Raw genomic sequence first — 18227 nt, forward strand, 5'->3', positions numbered from 1 at the left:
TGAGGCAACCCTTCTGGAAAATAGTATACTAAGTATACCCGTATATCTAAAAAAGAATAGAGTAAATTAACAGCCAAAAAGAGCAGAGGGAAAAGAGCTCTGGTGTCCTCTCTCCGGGGCCAAAAGGTTTATGGTTTAGAAATGCATGATTGTAATATGCTTTGGGTTTATGCTATGCCAGTCTATTTTTCGCCAGACCATCTACATCAAATGTTCTGCCAGGAGTAAATTTTATGCCACTTCATATTTACAAAATTAATCACTGATGTTGGCATATTTTTCAAGTCGCTCCATTTCCTTGTGGGCGCATTCAATTTTTTTCTGCACGATGGCCTCTTCTCTTTTCTGCTGGGCCCGCTCTTGTTTTTTGGCCTGTGTCTTCTCTTGGTTTTCTAAAATGAATGATAAAGATGATTTAAAAAAAAATAAGTAGAAAACCTGGATTTAGAAATTATGCAACTTTGTACTTTAGTTAGGTTGTTCAGTAATATAACTTACCTCTCCACTTTTCAAAATCCTCTTTTTTGTCACTGGTCAGTCGGCTAGGAGGCCTGGTTGGCAGCTTTAGTGCTGATTCCGCAGTGAGGAAAGTTAGATCGAAGGCCACTCCGCCCTTTCTCTCATATACATCCTCCGTGATCATTGTCTGACGTACCTTTTCATACGCCTCCATTTCTTCCTTCCCCATCACTCCTACTCTGTTATGTTTGCCAAGACAACTCTGAAAGATACCCATGGTGTTTTTCAGTGTGTGTGTATTCTTGTATCCAACAGCGGAATTTCGGGATTATATTATTGTGACGTCATTACCATTATGACGCCAAGGTTATTGTGACGTGATTGTGACAGATCTACATCGTTACGTTCTTATATATATGAAAAAAAAACAGCTTCAAGATTATAATACTGTCATTAACATTTTATCAAATTAATTATAATTTACTTTAGTTAACTATACTAAATACTTTGATTTAGGATCTCTTTGAGGGATTTAGCATAATTTTTGAAAGGTAGCGCCTGAAAAAAAATGTTCAACTTAGACTACCCGAAAAGAAAAATAATTGACAGGTATTTGACTATACTGCAACAAAAAGTGGGGTGGCAAACAACAAAATTTGTATACAGTATACTTTGAATCAAAAGATGTTTTATTTCTTAATTTAGAAGATTTTGAAATACAGTTTTATACATCGTGTACGTGTACACAAAGTCGGATAGAAATTGAATACACCAAATGGCATAAGAATAATGATAAAGATTATCATGATTGAAGATATGCATGTGTTCTTTCATATACATAGTTATGCTTTCAATGTTTTTTTTATTACACTTATACATTATACGGTGCTAATAGACAGCGATAAAACGCATTCGCCTGGGACGATAAAAATAATTGTCATACAGAGTTAATGTTTCGCTAAATTAATGTTGTCAAACTAAATTACAGCTGTCTTCTGTGTTTTAATCCATTTGCCTTGTTTACGATTATAATATATTTTCTTATGGTAAAAATGTTATTTTTAATGAACAATGTCTAATCCTTTGTCAATTAACGTTTTAAGTGACACAGAAATTTTAGCATGGTTTAATTAATTCAAGAACTCATTAATTATCTCAAGGAAATTGAAACACGAGACCCCCAAAAAATCCAATAATATATTCATGAAACCACGTAATATCAATAGCCGTATGTTAATAATTCCTATATTGAACGTTTTAGTCACCTCAATAGCTGTGTTTGGAATGTAATGCAATTTTTGTCTTGACAAATTTACATAAATAATCGTCTGGCATATGGTAGTTGAAAATTTCGCTTTTTGAGACCCGCCCCTCGTTACGGTCCTCGCCATTTTTTACAGGTATTAAGGTATTGTGACAGAGGAACCGTAACCGGTTATGTGGTAGCAGAGGTAGGGGCGCTGTCTTGACCACTACACAGAAAATCTTGCCCTGACCACTGACTATGGGGCGTGGACAGCTCTGTCTCTTATTTTTGGTTCTGTGTATGATTCTGATTTCTTTGGGACTTATTCTAACCAGTATAGTGACAGACTATTGGTACACGGTTAACAATGACAATTCTAATACAACCGTGGCTAATACTTTTTCGTACCATTTCGGAATGTGGAGAAAATGTTACTCAAAGGAGGTACCCAAGGGTATGTATTGACATCTGTGCTAAACTTTTTGATAATATCAATATGGAGAAACGTGTTAAATTTAATGGTTTGAAATCTCATAGCGTACGTAGATACGAATAAGAAACATTAGTACGGATCAATATGTTTAATCAAGGTGAAATAGGGAGATTTCTCTCCACGGGGGTTGATATGAATAATACAACAATGTGTATATGATTAAGATCAAATTAAAACATAAATAAATAAGACTAGCTTAAACTGGTGATGTACAAATGAGTCGAAGATACACGTGGGTTCAGAACGACAAAATGCCACACCTATACTTGGATTTCTGTAATAATAAATTGTATAGCAGAATTTTTTTCTCATTGTCCTCAAAATAAAGGCGTAGATTTCGATGGGACAAGTTACATATTCTATCTAAATTCCCAACGCAGCTATGAGTCAGTATAAAAACTGACAAAGACATTTTGTTCAATGACACACGAAAATTAATATGTTTCACTAAAAAATTAAGTAATCCATCGCAAGAAGAAGAAAATGATATACTTAGGGGAAACATGTTTTGGGAGTTATTAAATACTAGTATATAAGAACTGAAAATATACAGAGAACACGTCATGCCATGTTTCATTGTGATTAATTATTTATCACACTGATTTAAACAGACAAAATGTAACAACTCATGCAGGTAAAAATCCATATACATTCTAAATGAAAACATTTACAAACAACACGGTTTTGAGATAACAAAAGCATTTTTCCCTTGAACTGGCTACCACGTGTATTATATGACGGCCTATTCAATGTTATTCGCGGAAAGTTTAAGGTGTGTCGGATTTTTTTACGCTTTGACATGGGTATAGATTGTACACTAAGGTATTAAAAATCTTTTTTTGGTCGGTTGGACCTATACATTGAAAGAAAATGTAAGGTGTAAGGTATTAAAAAGCTGTGATTATAAGAGTGTGGTTGTGTGAGCTGGGTCATGAACTAAGGGAATATCAATTTATATTTAATAAACAAGAAAATTATAGAAAATGTAACACCACCCATCTGACGTGTGGTTGCCCCCCCCCCCATGTGTCTTATAATTATGTAAGTTGAGCTTTATATATCGTAAGATCCAAGTTCCAAAGCAAGTGATTGTATCTGCATGCGTTTACTTGAGCCACCCCATCCCCATCCCCGGCCTCTTAATGATATTCTGGACATAATTATATGATAAAATGATCGTGCCAAAATACCAGTAATAACTGTATACCTCGGAAGCAATATTTAAAAATTTTCTAATTGTCACTTTCCCGATTGCGTGTAGAAGGTATTTTTGTCAGTTGTTGGATTTTTTATGGAATATCGAACACACAGTTGAATTTGTGTGAAATAAAATTATCAAAATAAAGAAAATCTGAGATTTGTTTAAAAGTACATGTGCCCTGGAAAGCAAATTAGTACTATCATTATATGGATTTATTTTTCAATATCGTTGTTGTTACACTATGCGCCTCCTTCACGAAGTTTTGAAAAATATAATTATATCCTCCACTAATTTAACCACAGAGGAAATGTAGGGGATATTTTTCAAAGCATCATATATTTTTCATTCAGATGTACCTTATGAGAGACGTGTAAACAAATGCGCCTACACCTATCAGGATCTGATCCCAAGGGTATCGCCAAAGAAAGCAGAGGATGAGCGCTACCTACGTGAGTTTTATCCAAAATATTTTTCTTCTGTTTAGTTTGGTATTGTGTTAAAGAATGACCTTTGATCAGTGCAAATATAATAACATTTGGATCCCAACTTGCTGCAGAACTGTAGCTCTAGGGAAAAATGTGTTGACAGACTGATTGTCAACGTTTTGAGAGAGAGAGAGAGAGAGAGAGAGAGAAAGAGAATTTGATAGTTTGCTGCAACAGTTGCCAAAATTTAGCACCTTTTCTTAAATAATTTTGTTTAATTTCTTTTGTTTACAGCATTTCAGCAAGTGAAAGTTGATATATATATTCATATCTGTAAGGGTATATTGCAAATCACTACTTTCCTTCGGCAACTGTACAGAGAACTTTAATAATCAACAATTAAAAGCTGTAATAAATAGCTTTGAATTTATACTATTTTTTCATTTCAGACATGGAGCGAGCCTGGGTGGGCTGTGCCGTAGCCTCGGCGGGGGTCCAGATTTTTGCCATAATGACAATGATATGTGGTCTGTGGCCAGCTAAGTGTAACGATGCCAAACGATCGACACTCTATCTCGTATCATCAATCTTGTGTCTTATAGCAGGTTTGTAGCTCAACGTGTATTTTCATTTAGAAAATTGGTTAACTTTTCTCATTTTGACAAGTGGGAACTAAAGGGTCACTGTCAAATAGGGAAGGGGGACCCAGATTTTAAATGACATATCCGAGGATTCGAGATAATAAGGGGATTGGGATTGCTAACTTTGATATATATCCCTAGTATTTGGGAAATATGTGTTCGAGAAAACGAAGTTCAATTGAAATTATTAACTTAATATGTTTTTCTATCAGATTTATTAAACAGTATCGATATATTATGTTCTAACTTCTAAGTAAGCAGCTTTCATTTTAATATTTTGCCAGGTATGTGTGGTATTGCCAGCGGTATCTGCTTCATTGCCTTACGAGATATGGATTCTACCTCACGTGACATCTACCCCAATAACACCACCGTGCAGTACAATTTCTCCTTCATGTTGGAGTGGGCAGCCAATTCTCTATGCATTCTAGAAGGATTTGTGTTTCTATGTCTTCTTAAGATGGACTACAATGACATCACTGAAACTGGCAAATACAATTCTTTCATGTGATCTGACATCTACAAATACTGTCATTTTAAGCATTTTCCACCCCCCATCACAAACACTTGATAAGAGTCAAATGTCCATGCATGGTAATACATCATATTTCGTACCAATGCTTTGTAAGGGTAAAGGATGACATTTTTATACTACATTATTTAAGTGTGTGAAAAGAGTGGTTTATACATGTATATGATTTTAATACTCATTTACAAATTCTGACACAAAAGAATCTTTATGCAATACTTCGACATTTATTTTAGATATTTGATTTTTTGGAGAGATTAAATATTTTATAATGCAGAAAAAAATTAACACAGTTATGAAGTAATATTTTTTATATATATAAAGTTTCTTTTTCTTTATTTCTAATCTGTATAATTTTTTTCCATAAATATATATGAATTTTGAGCAATAAATTTGTACACGAACTTCCGGATTTTTTGTTCTTTATTGAACACCTTCATCGGCAAAGGTTTTTGAAAATTTAATTTCTACATTATATAATATATACACTGTATTGTTGAAATTGAATGATCTGAAAAATTGTCTAAAAATAAATTCATATTTATATTTCATATAATGCAAGAAAACTTTTCATCCTGACAATTAACTGCAACCTGTGGACAATGAAAGGGAAAAACATTTTCAGATATTTTCTCTTTTATTTTTAAGAGCACTGTACATATTCATTCACAATTCAATTTACTGTTTCAAATTGGCATACAATACATAAATATATGTATGTTCGCCATCATAAAAGATTTATATACACCAAGTTCAAGATATGAATTTCATCATATGATTAAATGAACACAGCACAAAACCAAGTTTCCTGACCTGATCAAAGTTTATCAACAAAAGTTAATTTCTCAAACATTTAATCATCTGCATTCAGATATGTTAAGACCAAAAACTTATGTTGGCAGAATTCAAGAGTTTTTTTATCATGAAGATATCTTTCTACATTCCTTTATAAAAGTTTAAAACCATTTTCAATTTCATTCAAATAAGAAAATTATGAGAATGAACCTGTTATTTCAATTTGATTATCTCTAAAAACCTCTCCATCATCATGAATTTCCATTAGACTCGGGCTCCTTTTTGATGTCTTCCACTGCGTCTTTCTCCCCCAGAGCGTTTGTGACGGTAGACAACATGGAGTTGAGATGCTCCCTGGATTCCAGCAGGGCTGAGAGGTACTTTTTACTGGTGGACTCGGAGTTGTTGGTGATCTTCTCCTGTACCAACAACTTCTGTTTCAGGTTCTTCAGCTCCATGGACAGCTTCTCACTTTTCTCATCCTTGACACCAATGCTCTTCTTCATTTGCTCTGCAAAATATTTTCAAATTCATTAAATTTTGATAAAAAATATCTCAAAATACAGTCAAATCTTATTATTTTGAAATACATGAAACTGAAAAAAATCCCAGGATATCAAAAGGTTTGCAATATTAAGGTTAAAATACATAAAGAGTGGCAGTGACTTCAAATTCACATTTACATTTTCAGAAAATTGAGATACTGACATTCAAGATATAAGTTCAACTGTATTCATTTATACAGAGCTATACCTTCAAGCATATACTGTATTTTATTTTTATAACATATTTATTTTTATGACACATTATCCTTGCAAGATTGTTGTTTGGCTTTTATAAGTGAAAGAAAATTTTCATGAATTTCTTTTAATAAAGCTCTCACAAAGAAAAAGTGATTTACAGCACATGCACAATTGGTCATGTATTTGAAGTACATTGTATATGCTTTTTTAACCATCTTTTGCTCAAATACATCATAACATAATTGAATCTGTCTTTTTTCCTCACCTTTCTCTTTGTTGATTTCCATCATCTGTTTTTCCATCTCTGCCCTGGTCTTCTCACTCCTCTCTAACTGAGACATTAAGCTCTCTATATCTATCATGGCTCCCTTGTAGGTGATCATGTGACTCGGGGACTCTTTTACTTCCTGTGCCTTTGGAGACTTCTTCTCCACTTTCATATCCACGGATTCTGATTTTACTGGGGACTGACAAGGAAGGTATTCACTGTTACCTATTATGAGACAAAACAAGATTTAATGACACAAGTTGTACAATGTCATGAGACAGAATGCCATTGGTGGAGACAGTCAGACACAGTCTTAATTCTTTCAGTTAGATAGGAAATTTTGATTCTGAAACTTAACTTAATCAAAAGCAGTCTCTATCTTGCCATGAAAAAAATTTCAGTTAAGATCAATAACAGATTGGATATAGAAACACAGACCTGAAACAGTCAGTTTGCTTTTAAATGTTTTTTAACAATAAAATGAAGTAGCTTATTTATCATATTATGTCTGTTTTATCAAAACACCCTAGACATACTAGAGAGGAATACAAAACACATTTTGGTGCAATCCACCTACCTTTTGACAGTTTAACGATGTCAGAAACTTTAAGCTCCTTTTCCTCTTGGGTGGCCTCCTCCTTTTCCCCAGGGGTGGGGACAGGCTTATCTGTCAGCTTACGATAATTCAGAGCATCCCTTGTCACCAATTTCTGAACAAGTTTTTTAACCTACCATAAATAATAAATCCACTTTAATTTTGTTAATCAGCCTCCATTAGCATTCAGTAAATCAAGGAATCCCTTTTCTCTATAATTCTGTGATATAACTTGAAACTTTTGTGTACCTGTGCCCTGGAAAGTTGTAGACCTATGGTGTGTATAATTTCCTCCACATCCTTATCCAATAAGTAGCCAGTGTGGTTCTGGTCAAAGTAAGTAAAAGCCAACAACAGAGCCGCATCCTTTGTCTGGTATTTCTTTTTCTCTCGCTTCTTCTTTTCCTCTTTGTCCTTTTTGCCTGCTTTTTGCCATGAAGGGATTGTGAATACAATAGCAAAGGTACAATGATACAATTATTATAAATATATAATAACACACAAATCAAAAGCTATTTAAACTATTCATAAACTGTAATTACGAAACAAGTTTAACCATATCAGATTACCTCTAAAGATAAATCAATCAGGCTTTGTAACAAAGGCACATGCAAAAATTGAAAATTAACAAATGTTTAATTCAGTATGTTAACCTTCTTCATCATCATCCACCTCCTCCTCTTCCTTCTTCTCTTGGTCTTTCTTGTCATCTTCCTTTTTCTTTTCTTTCTCTTTACTCTCTTTAGAATCCTGTATAAGAAAATTGTCAATGACAAGATGACACTAGTCCTTTTTTAACACAGTCATAAGCAAAGAAATATGTCCAAAACAAAAAAAATCATTTAAGAAGTCTTCTTACCTTTTTGTTGGATTCCTGTTTTTCTTTTTCATCTGTTTTCTTCTTTTTAGCAGAACTTGAATCCTGAAATCATGATGAACTTGTCAAGCACAAAGATCCGTATTTAAAATATTCAACATTTTTTATGCATAAAATCTTCAAGAAACTAACCTTGCTAGATTTGTCATCAGCTGATCTCTTCTCTTTCTTTTCTTCCTCTTTTTTCTCTGGAGCTTTGATCAAAGCCTTGTAAATCTCAAAACCATAGTCCCTCATCAGCATTTCATTGAAAAGTTCAGCAAACAGTGACACCTGTGGGGAAACAACTCTAATTTAACAAAACAACTAGAATATATACACATACAATCTAATGTTTCATTATTTATAACATTGTTGTTTTTTTTTCCAAAAAATAATTACATTTCATATTCTTTACTTGTAAAAAAAATTTATGCACATCATATATTTCCTCTACATATGCAATGTATATGAATTACTTTTCACTCTATTCACATGCGCCTTAAATGTCCCATGTATTTGAATTACGAGGGCCGTTCAAAAATTACGCGGACTTTGCTATTGTTTACTCTTACAGACGTCACAGAGTAATGAAATTTCACAGAAATATGTATCTCAAAGATTCCAATAAATTTTGGGCAAAATTTCTGTATTTAAAAAAAAATTATACTAAAATTATCGGTATATTGATATCGCTGATTTAGAGGTACGGAGCACGACAAAAAATTTGAAGCAAAAGCATGCGGAATCAAAATTTAACTCATTTATTTTCTATAATTCGCAATATTTTTCGACAATTTTCTCAAATGTACGGGTATCTTTAAATTGTTCTTTTATTATGTATTTGGACTTCTGGCGTGATATTTGAAGTACTAATAGAAATATAGTGATTTTCCTCTGATGCGATCCCCGTGAAAACGACTGTGAAAATGACGTTTCGTGAATTGACGGCGCACCACACTTTAGTTAAATTATGTGTAATAGGGCTGGGTATTGGCCCGAGATTTCGTATTGCGATATATTGCGATATTTGTCACTGTATTGCGATATGTATTGCAATATTTTCAATGTAATAAAATGGCATTTTCTTACTATATTTACTTTAATTTACATGCAGAATGTACATAACTATGATAAGTAACCAACACGAAAAAAAAATCGTGTTGCTTTCATTTAAGTTATGCTCTGAAATGTTCCCACAAAACATCTTCTGACTTACTGTTTGGCTTAAGAACAAACTTTCATAAGTCCATTTTTATATTTAAATGACAAAATTCCTTAATCTAAAAATATTGCCAATACACCGATATTACAAAATTGTATTGCGATACGATATTTTTTGTCTTTGTATTGCAATATATTGAAATATCGATATTATTGCCCAGCCCTAATGTGTAATGCTCGAGATATCACCAACATAGATCCAAAATATGCATAATAAAACATTTAGTAAACTAGGGTATTCGTGACATTCGTCCACAAATAGTGAATAGGAATTTTAAACCATTAGACCTCTGTAAAATGGCTATACGGGAGGACGGGAAGAGGATTATCGACGAAAACTTTATTTGGAATGTAAAGAACGTGATTGAGAGTCATCAATTTTACTATATCTCATAAATACCTGCAGTTTTTGGTTTTAAAACAAAAAAAGAGAATATTCTTTACTTGTTTAATAGATTTAAAGCTTGACAAGAAATGGTGTTTTGAAAGATAAGATGACTCAAACTATACAGGTACTCTTGGGAAAATGTTGAGAAAATAAAAGCTCAATCACATATTTTTTTATAATGTCTGTGACGTCGAAGATTTTGCTGCTCCGTGACTAAATGATATGTCCTGAAAAATCATTCATAATTGATACCGATTTACAACATTTTGATATGAAATTTTGTAGACCATATAGGAAAAGATTCTTTTATATAATGTGCAACATTTTGCCCGATTATGTCGTCAAATATTTTTTCTGTGCAGCAAGTCCGCGTAATTTTTGAACGGCCCTCGTACATATACTCTACATCTACATGTATGCATTTTTACACTGTATTTACCTCAAATGAATGCTCCTTGTTGTCCTCTGGTCTGTAGTCCAGTAGAACACTGAGAGACATGAGGGAGCAGTCGAACTTCCCTCCCTTGGCCACTGAGCTGGGGTGGACAATGATATTGGGGTTATCTGGCAAGGCATACTTCCTCTCCAATGATGCCTTGTCTCTTTCCTCTCTCTTCTTCTTTTCCTCCTCCTGCTTTGAAATTGTGTTAAAATTATCAGTGAAGGAGTTGCAATACAGGATCACACATATTGTACTAATTTATGAACTACTGTAAAACCTTTTATTCGAGACAGCTTTTATTTGTGATTCTCAAGTTTGGAATCCATCTACTAATGCCACTACTAATTTTGCAACTGAGGCAACATTCTACAGTACATAAGTACTTTCATATTCATTTGGTAAATAAATGGTTCATGGCAAGAGATATTAGCAAGTAAAAAAAATCACTTAATTTGGGTCATTTTGTGGATATTTCTCACTTGCAAATAAAAGTTGGTTTACAGTTCATGCATTTATACAGTAAAACAGTACCTCTTTTTTCTTTTCATCTGATTTTTCATCAGCTGCATCTAAGTTCTTTTTTACTTCCTCACTGACTTCTGTATTCTGTTGCTGGGAAAAAGAAACATAAAAACAAAATCATCAACAGTACAACTTTACTTCATACTTATAGATTCATACAATTAAACTTCATTTTCTGAAACACAGATATCTCAAATATCATGGGTATGCAAAGAAATTTGAAAGTCCAATCCACCTGTTCTTTATTTTACCCTTGACAGTTTAAATTCTATGCAATATAGAAATGTTTCCTCTATCTAGTTTTGAGATAGCAAGGTTTGACTGTATTTGTGTTTACTGACCCCTTCCATGGCCTCCTGTTCCTCCTCTTTCTCCTGTTCAGACTTCAAAGCTTTAGTGAGGCGGGCAATCAGCTGTGACTTCAGACCTTTTGAACTCACTGACCTACTTTCCAGTTCTCTTCTAAGATCTACTATCTATAAATTAAAGTGGATAAGACATAAAATTCTGTACAAATTCACATTATAGTCTTTTTTTTAAACATAATTCAATGTTCATAGCTAACAGTAACAGGTTTTTTCTCTACATGCATTAGCTATCAAAACCTTTTACAATTATCTATAAATCATTTGTCTTGTTCATTCAGACAGTTACATATTTTTATCTATAGTAAATTGAAAATTTTCTCCACTACTATTCCCCAATATATGGGCAGCGGGTACAATTTTTTTCCTTATAAAAGAAACCCATAAAGCAAACCTTCATAGTTTTGGGGTCAAGCTCAGAGTAATGAGTTGGCTCCTTATTCTCCTCGTTAATTTCTCCTTCAGTTTCCTCCTCCTCCTATAAATAAACAACAACAGTAAAACACACAGAAGTATTAATCTAAATCACTGCAGCCATGGTAAAATACCTTCTTCATAATGTTGTATAGAAAAGTGTTACTTGTAATGTTTTTTGTAAGTTACAGAGACCTGAACAAATACCTCTACATGTATTTATTCATCTAAAATAAAAAAAACAAAAAAAAAACACGTTTTTTTAAAATATTAATTAAATTTATGAAATTGATTTGCAAACTGATATTTGTTCAGGTATCGTAAATATTTCTTGTGTAAGTTAAATGTAGTATTAACAATGTGAGTATAAAACTTTAAACTTCTAACAAGTTCTAAAGGCTGCATGTGGTACATGGTACAAGAATAAATCTGAAAAATTCTGCATTCCTGATGAGGTCTTTGTTTTGGTGCAAAACCACTAAGTGGTGGACAGTGCTACGTGAACTAGGTTCATGTACACACTACATCTTTTTCTTGGTTCAATGCTTGGCCATAAAAACCCTCAAATCTTGGACACTGTGAATCAAAACTGGAACATGCACGTTCCATGACATGAAGTCATGGCTTGTGCAGCCTAAGAAAAAAACCTATATAAACTTAAAGAGAAAAAAGTGGAATTGGATTAAATATAGATTGCTCTGCCTGTGAATTTGCCTCTTTCCCTTCTCCCTTGGTCACAGATGCTACTTTTTTCTGGAGTTGCTTTTTATAAGCGGCCTGCAAAGTTGCCCACTCGAGGCGGGTTGGATTACAGCTCCACACATCAGGTAAAAATATGACGGTGGTTTCTACTCGAGCTGGAACCAATTTGCCCTTGTGCATCTCCTCTTGACGTAGGTACCGCACCTCAGCGAACTGGTACCTGTGTGAAAGGTGGGTTGTACATTCAATACTTAATGTTGAGCACATTCTCATTTCACTGAGAGGGAAAAAAAAATCACTTTTAAATGATACTGGCAAACACAGTATATATGGATGCCAACTGTCCCTAATTAATGAAACTCAACCCACCCAAAAACAGCAAATATGATAAGATCATAAAGTGAAATGTAATTTACTAATTAACAAAAGTGTCAAAATCTTTATAACATATGATGATGTACATGATGATGTACAAGATGCATGGAAATCAAATGTCAGTTTGTGATATCAAATCGAAGTTCATAATGTCTTTTTGTCCATAACATTTTAAAACCAATAATATTAAACTTTAATTGGTATATAAAAAAATTAATCTGTATTAATTCCCAAGATTAACACAAAATTTAGTTAATTTACAGCTATTGACCTTTTTATTAAAAATCTATGATAACTTGCTGTAGATTCCTTATTTTTTTGCAAGTACTTATTATCGTGAATGGGCTCTTCAGTGTCAAATTGCAAGAATAGTAATTAGAGAATGGATGGTTGATCAAGAGATTGTACATAGATTTCAGCACCATAATAATAAAGATGAGGAATTTTATTTCACGTGTGGTGTTTTTAACAAAATTAAGCTATAATTAACTCCACGCATATATTTAGGAATCTACAGTAGATTAATCAATATGACAAGAATCATTTGCTATCAAATTCTTTAGACCCATACTTTCAAACCTTGAAGGGATTATAAGTTTTCTCTGCATCTGTCTGTTTGTCTGTCCCCATCTGTCAATCAGTCTGTCCAACTTGGTTTTTCACTATTTTTTCCTACACTCTTCCAGATATTGAGATGGTTTTTGGTATGAGAGTCTACCTTAACGAGTTATTTGAGCACAATTGCTTTATTCTGCTTCAATTTTTTAAAGAATAAGGGCTTTTTTAGAGAATGTGGCTTACAAGCCAGTAGCAAAACAGGGTTCTAATATTTTTGGCTCAGTCACTTGTATTTGTAGATGAAAGACAAATGAGCAAGCAAGCCATAAATATTGAAGCATATAAAATATAAAAAATTAAGAACCTAAGTTTCCTTCTGGATATTGAAATCTAATTCACAGCAAATATTCAGATGAAATATTAATTACCCTGGTATGTTGTAAACTATCAATTACATGTCCATTGTTTCATTGAAAAAGGGAAAAATAGAGAAAGGGAATGAGATATATAAAAAAAAAATTTGAGAAGAGAAAACAACAAAGTTGTTATCTGACATTATTAGTCATAAAATCTGATACAAAATGTAATTCAGATGTATTTAAATATTAATGTTTATATCACTATTGTTTTGTTTACCAAGGTAAAAAAAATATACTTATTAAGGTTAAAAAAAATAGCAGTATGGAAAATTGAATTTGCTACAACACGGAACAGCATATGAAACATACATACAAAACGATCACCTACCACTGAGTGCAGCTGTTAAGATCAATGCCGGTCAGAGCCTTGGTAGTTCGGATGGCTGTCCGAATCAGAACTTGGGGGTCCTCTCTGGGGTTTGGGCCATCCATGGAAGGTGACCAAGGTCCCCCTATTGCCATGGTTTCATTCTTTCCTTTGAGCCCCACCAGGAAGTGAATGAGCCTGGTGGGGTGGACAAATCCCTCCTGTACTTCTGGGGGATCATCCGCCAAGGCGCAGGACTTGTGATACAAATCTTCTAGACTAGGGCAGGACATCAGCATCACCTACAAAATTTATACATACAAGTGTATCGTGTATGTTATAAATATGGTGATTTACTGTAGTACAAAATTATGATAGCACATTTTTTTCTCAGTGCATGCATTCTCGCGCATAAAAATTAAAAGTTAAAAAATGTTTGTTATACAAAATTACACAAACTTTCTCTAAGTACAGTGTACTCATGTAAATAATTCTTGCCCTATCTACCCATGATAAGCAACAAATCTACTTCGACTACTTGTGTGTGCTACCTTAGCACTGAAAAGGTGATCTGCATCAGGTGGGTCCAGCACTGAGTCATTAGTATTAAGTGGTTCCACATCCTTGTGCATGATATGGAAGCCACAGTGATTTCCTATCTGAAAGGGCCTGTAGCAAGGAAAAGCTTCTGTCCACTCAAAGCTGGCATTGAAGAAGTCACTAGGTATGTACAGGTTAGTGTATCTTGATTTCAAAGAAATAACATTGGCTTCTTTCCTGTAACAGAAAATAAATGTAAAATAAGATTATTACACAATGCTGATCATAAATATTCATATTTTTTTATGTCACTGCAATCTAAGGTTATTTTTTCACTTTCCACTTAACATCAATTTCCAAACTTTTTTCTGGATAAAATAAGGTGATCAAAATTAAAATTGTTTGATCAACAGACTATATCAGAGCTCAATAAAGTAACTATTAAAAAATTAACAAAACCACAAAATCTTGATTCCACAAATACAAATGAAACCACAATATGTAAATATGCTTACATATCAAATGAAAGTTTTGGCACTTGGACAACATATCTAGGTACAATTCTCGGTCGCCGTCTTGCTGGGCTCCTTTGATGACTGGTACTCTCAGATCTTTTTGACGATGGCGACTTAGATCTTGATCGCTTCCTTGGTGGAGGAGGTCTATCATTTCTTTCCCTTCTTTCTCTATCTCTTTTTCTTTCTCTCTCTCTTTCAAACCTTTCATTCCTCCTGACATTGCCTGTATTCCTTGGGATTAAGGCCTCGTTGAACCCTACATTAACAAAAACAAAAAATATTTCAATAACTCTAAATCAAACTTCTGCTCTGGGATCTTTTCTATCTCTAGTTATATTTTGGTAATTTGAGCCTGTTATATCTCACTGGAAAAGTTCAAGTAAAGGACATGTTAAGGTATTACTCTTAGAAAAAATCCAAAAAATTTACCATAAATAAATTGAAAATCAAATGAAAATATTGAATACATTTATATCACTGTTTAATAAATATTTAGGTATGTTGTTTGTTTTTATATGAATTTGAAGCATGAATCATTCAAGTGGGTTTTCTATAAAAACTTAGAAAGGGGCTAATTAAGACATAAAAAAAATACATCTGGATATTCTAAACAAAGAAAATCTTATTGTTTCCATTCAACTACCTTGTTGCATCAGTGGTTGAGGTGCTGGCTGTCCAGTGAAGCCGCCCATCTGATTTCCCTGCTGCACACCAAACACAGGTTTATTGAGATTTTGATGATTACCTTGGGGTCCCTTTATATACAAAATAAAAATATCAATATTTAGTATTCATTCAAGAATACAAGTACACACACATCTATTCACCAAGCATTTAAGTGTTAAATGTAGCACTTTTTTCTTTGCACAAAAAATCCCCAGTCACATAACACTTACTACTTGATTTGGTAGAACCTGAATTCTGGTTGCATTCCACTTGAACGGCATATTTGCATTAAAACTAGCTTCAACTAAGACTCTGTCATTCACCTTTGGTGCTGACCCTTTCACACAACTGCAAATACAAATTTTGAATACAATTTCTGAACATTTCAACATAATTCAATAAAACAGTACAATTTCTAAAATTGTCCACTAAATTAGTAACCTTGTCTGAAAGAAAACATCCTCATCCACAAATCCAAAATTATCATGTAGTTTGGTGATGGTGCCTGTAAATACTCGTTGTTTTGGCTGATTGGCTGGGACGGCAGCGGCTCTGGGGGCGGGGTAACTGACGGTGGCTACCTGGGTGGTGGCTAGAGTGGTTGGAATGGCAATACCTGGCTGTGGAATGACTTGTGCTTGCTGCTGGAGTGCAGCTGCTGCTTGTTGCTTAAAAAAAATTTTAAAAAAAATTACAGGGAATTTTGTTTGACTATGAATGTTCATTTTTCAAAATGCAAAAATATTGCTTGCAAAGTAAACTCATTATTTTTGCCCCTTTTTGTTTTTCACCCTTTCACACTTGGCAGTTTTTCCTCTTCATAAGTTTGCCCAGTCAGTGTTCTGCTGACAGAAATATACTGTGTTCTTTGAATATGCTCCCATTCTAAATCTGCCCATCTGTGAGTAGGGCAAAAGGGACAAAAAATAAAACAGGGTGAAAATTTCCCTGTAAAGTATATATAAATTTATACATTAATACTAAGCCATACTTTAAAAATCTAACCTGTGCTTGTAAACCTAAGAGCTGCTGTGCTGTGTACTGTTGGGGATTAACCACATTCTGGCCTGGAGCACTGGACATACCATAAAGGGGCTGGACCTGCTGCTGCTGCATCAGTGGGGCAGCAACTTGAGACTGAGGCATGTTGTTTATGGATGGTGATGGAGTTACAGTTGTGAAGTCTGTAACTATCAAAAAGAAGACATTTATGAAAATCAATAAATGTAAGTATGACTTAGTTTTGGCTACAGTCAATGTCATTCATACAAGTCTGGAGATGGGAAAATCAATGAATTCAAACATGTGCATAATATTTCAGTAGGGCTTATGCTTCAGTAAATGATGTTTGCTTATTTGCCACCTTGTTCTTAGTTGTAATGCTGCTCTGTTTGTACATACATGTAATACAAGTAGATCAGCTGATACAAAAGGGAGGAGAAGAAAAAATCTACCTGCTTGTGGCCTCGCCCATGGTGGATTTTTCGTCCCACTGAACTGCGACATTGCTTCCTAACGAAAGAAAAGTATAAAATCATAAATCATATTTGATACGTATGTAATATCAGAGCTCTCTGATAGTCCCAATTTTTTTTTCGGTTTTTTAAATGTGCACAAATAGAAACGTGGTCGTCACGGTACAGTGTTAATTAAGCTATCCACGAGGTAAATAAAGGACATTTAGCAAACAATTTACATGCTTTATATTATTTCATAATGGATCATTGCAACAATGTAAATAAGAGAAGCATAAAAACACAAAATAAGTATAGAGTTTTTTTTTACTTACAAAGCAGATGCCTGTTACTATATTTTACGGATTTATTTCCTCGAAACGAAAGCAAAAAAAGTTAATTAACCCGTACGACGATTTACTTTGATAATCGCTTAAAACAATGTGTATACATTGTTATCATAATTTTAATTCTTGATGTATCAAAAAATTATATTTTTGAATTTTAAAAAATATATATATATTTTTTTATATCCAGAACTGAAAATTTTGATGTAGAAAATAATTTTCATAACTGAAGCCCTAACAAAGAATTTTTATTTATTTAAAAAAAAAGATATTCTTTATATTGAAAAGACTCACCCCAACACGTATTAAGATTTTTCAAGTATTTGGACAGTTGAAGTTTTCCCTTTAATTTTCTTTGTCTGCTTTTCATCTTTTTACACCCCCCCCCCCCAATTTCTTCGGACCACGGGTCTGATTAAAAGATATACGTAAATAAATCTAAGCATAGCCAGCTTTTTATTTGCATATCTTCAATGCAGGTATGATATCATTAATTCCTTATCATTTATAGTTGTGACAACTAAATAAAAATATATAGATTCTTGAGAATTAGTTTCCACATTCCTCCAAGTGAAAATGAGTAATTTATATACTTTATTAGAAATGATTATTTTAATATCAAGATTAAGTCTGGAAATAGATATATCGGTCTTGTCTTAACTACAGAATTCAATCTATTATTTGTTAGAAGTATCATGGCTTTAAATTGTATAGCCGATTGTGACCATGTGATAC

At 33.5% G+C, this 18227-nt stretch overlaps 3 protein-coding genes across 7 annotated transcripts; 1 reads left to right on the forward strand and 2 right to left on the reverse strand.

Moving 5' to 3' along the window:
• Positions 1–47: 47 nt before the first annotated feature.
• LOC134233757 (uncharacterized) lies at positions 48–3982 on the reverse strand. Of its 2 annotated transcripts, XM_062715756.1 has the most exons (3): positions 3849–3982; positions 499–721; positions 48–392 (listed from the first exon to the last, which is right to left on the reverse strand). In XM_062715756.1, exons 2-3 carry the CDS (start codon positions 686–688, stop codon positions 256–258), a joined length of 327 nt encoding a protein of 108 aa, XP_062571740.1. In that variant the 5' UTR covers positions 689–721; positions 3849–3982; the 3' UTR covers positions 48–255. The 2 variants fall into 2 exon arrangements, with proteins under 2 accessions (XP_062571740.1, XP_062571739.1); XM_062715755.1 differs by lacking the exon at positions 3849–3982 and having other exon boundaries at positions 499–802.
• On the forward strand, positions 1815–5398 carry LOC134233756 (uncharacterized). The gene is made up of 4 exons (XM_062715754.1): positions 1815–2159; positions 3750–3848; positions 4274–4429; positions 4750–5398. Exons 1-4 carry the CDS (start codon positions 1964–1966, stop codon positions 4974–4976), a joined length of 678 nt encoding a protein of 225 aa, XP_062571738.1. The 5' UTR covers positions 1815–1963; the 3' UTR covers positions 4977–5398.
• A 603-nt stretch (positions 5399–6001) lies between these two features.
• LOC134233758 (cell division cycle and apoptosis regulator protein 1-like) lies at positions 6002–17538 on the reverse strand. 4 transcript variants are annotated; one of them, XM_062715760.1, is made up of 21 exons: positions 17481–17538; positions 17146–17203; positions 16697–16881; positions 16133–16359; positions 15922–16039; positions 15669–15780; positions 15023–15281; positions 14519–14744; positions 13989–14269; positions 12321–12528; positions 11587–11670; positions 11169–11303; positions 10837–10917; positions 10303–10494; positions 8405–8545; positions 8255–8317; positions 8049–8145; positions 7645–7817; positions 7378–7528; positions 6798–7025; positions 6002–6300 (listed from the first exon to the last, which is right to left on the reverse strand). In XM_062715760.1, the coding sequence occupies exons 2-21, from the start codon at positions 17195–17197 to the stop codon at positions 6041–6043; spliced, it is 3273 nt and encodes a 1090-aa protein (XP_062571744.1). In that variant the 5' UTR covers positions 17198–17203; positions 17481–17538; the 3' UTR covers positions 6002–6040. The 4 variants fall into 4 exon arrangements, with proteins under 4 accessions (XP_062571744.1, XP_062571743.1, XP_062571742.1 ...); XM_062715759.1 differs by having other exon boundaries at positions 10303–10497; XM_062715758.1 differs by having other exon boundaries at positions 12309–12528.
• Positions 17539–18227: the final 689 nt, after the last annotated feature.

This window comes from Saccostrea cucullata, unplaced genomic scaffold (genome assembly GCF_032062105.1).
Source record: "Saccostrea cucullata isolate Sc308-1 unplaced genomic scaffold, CSIRO_AGI_Scuc_v1 ctg484, whole genome shotgun sequence".
NCBI lineage: Eukaryota > Metazoa > Mollusca > Bivalvia > Ostreida > Ostreidae > Saccostrea > Saccostrea cuccullata.

What these genes read in the sequence shown, in the direction of transcription:
- LOC134233758 (XM_062715757.1), bottom strand. Translation starts at nt 17,197, where the DNA reads ATGTCGCAGTTCAGTGGGACGAAAAATCCACCATGGGCGAGGCCACAA. An exon ending in CCAAAACTTTCATTTGATAT is followed by an intron (nt 14,745 to 15,022) that starts GTAAGCATATTT and finishes TTTCTGTTACAG; the next exon opens with GAAAGAAGCCAATGTTATTT. An exon ending in AACAGGAATCCAACAAAAAG is followed by an intron (nt 8,146 to 8,254) that starts GTAAGAAGACTT and finishes TTTCTTATACAG; the next exon opens with GATTCTAAAGAGAGTAAAGA.
- LOC134233757 (XM_062715755.1), bottom strand. Translation starts at nt 736, where the DNA reads ATGGGTATCTTTCAGAGTTGTCTTGGCAAACATAACAGAGTAGGAGTG. An exon ending in GGATTTTGAAAAGTGGAGAG is followed by an intron (nt 393 to 498) that starts GTAAGTTATATT and finishes CATTCATTTTAG; the next exon opens with AAAACCAAGAGAAGACACAG.
- LOC134233756 (XM_062715754.1), top strand. Translation starts at nt 1,964, where the DNA reads ATGGGGCGTGGACAGCTCTGTCTCTTATTTTTGGTTCTGTGTATGATT. An exon ending in CTCAAAGGAGGTACCCAAGG is followed by an intron (nt 2,160 to 3,749) that starts GTATGTATTGAC and finishes TTTTTCATTCAG; the next exon opens with ATGTACCTTATGAGAGACGT. An exon ending in AGAGGATGAGCGCTACCTAC is followed by an intron (nt 3,849 to 4,273) that starts GTGAGTTTTATC and finishes TTTTCATTTCAG; the next exon opens with ACATGGAGCGAGCCTGGGTG.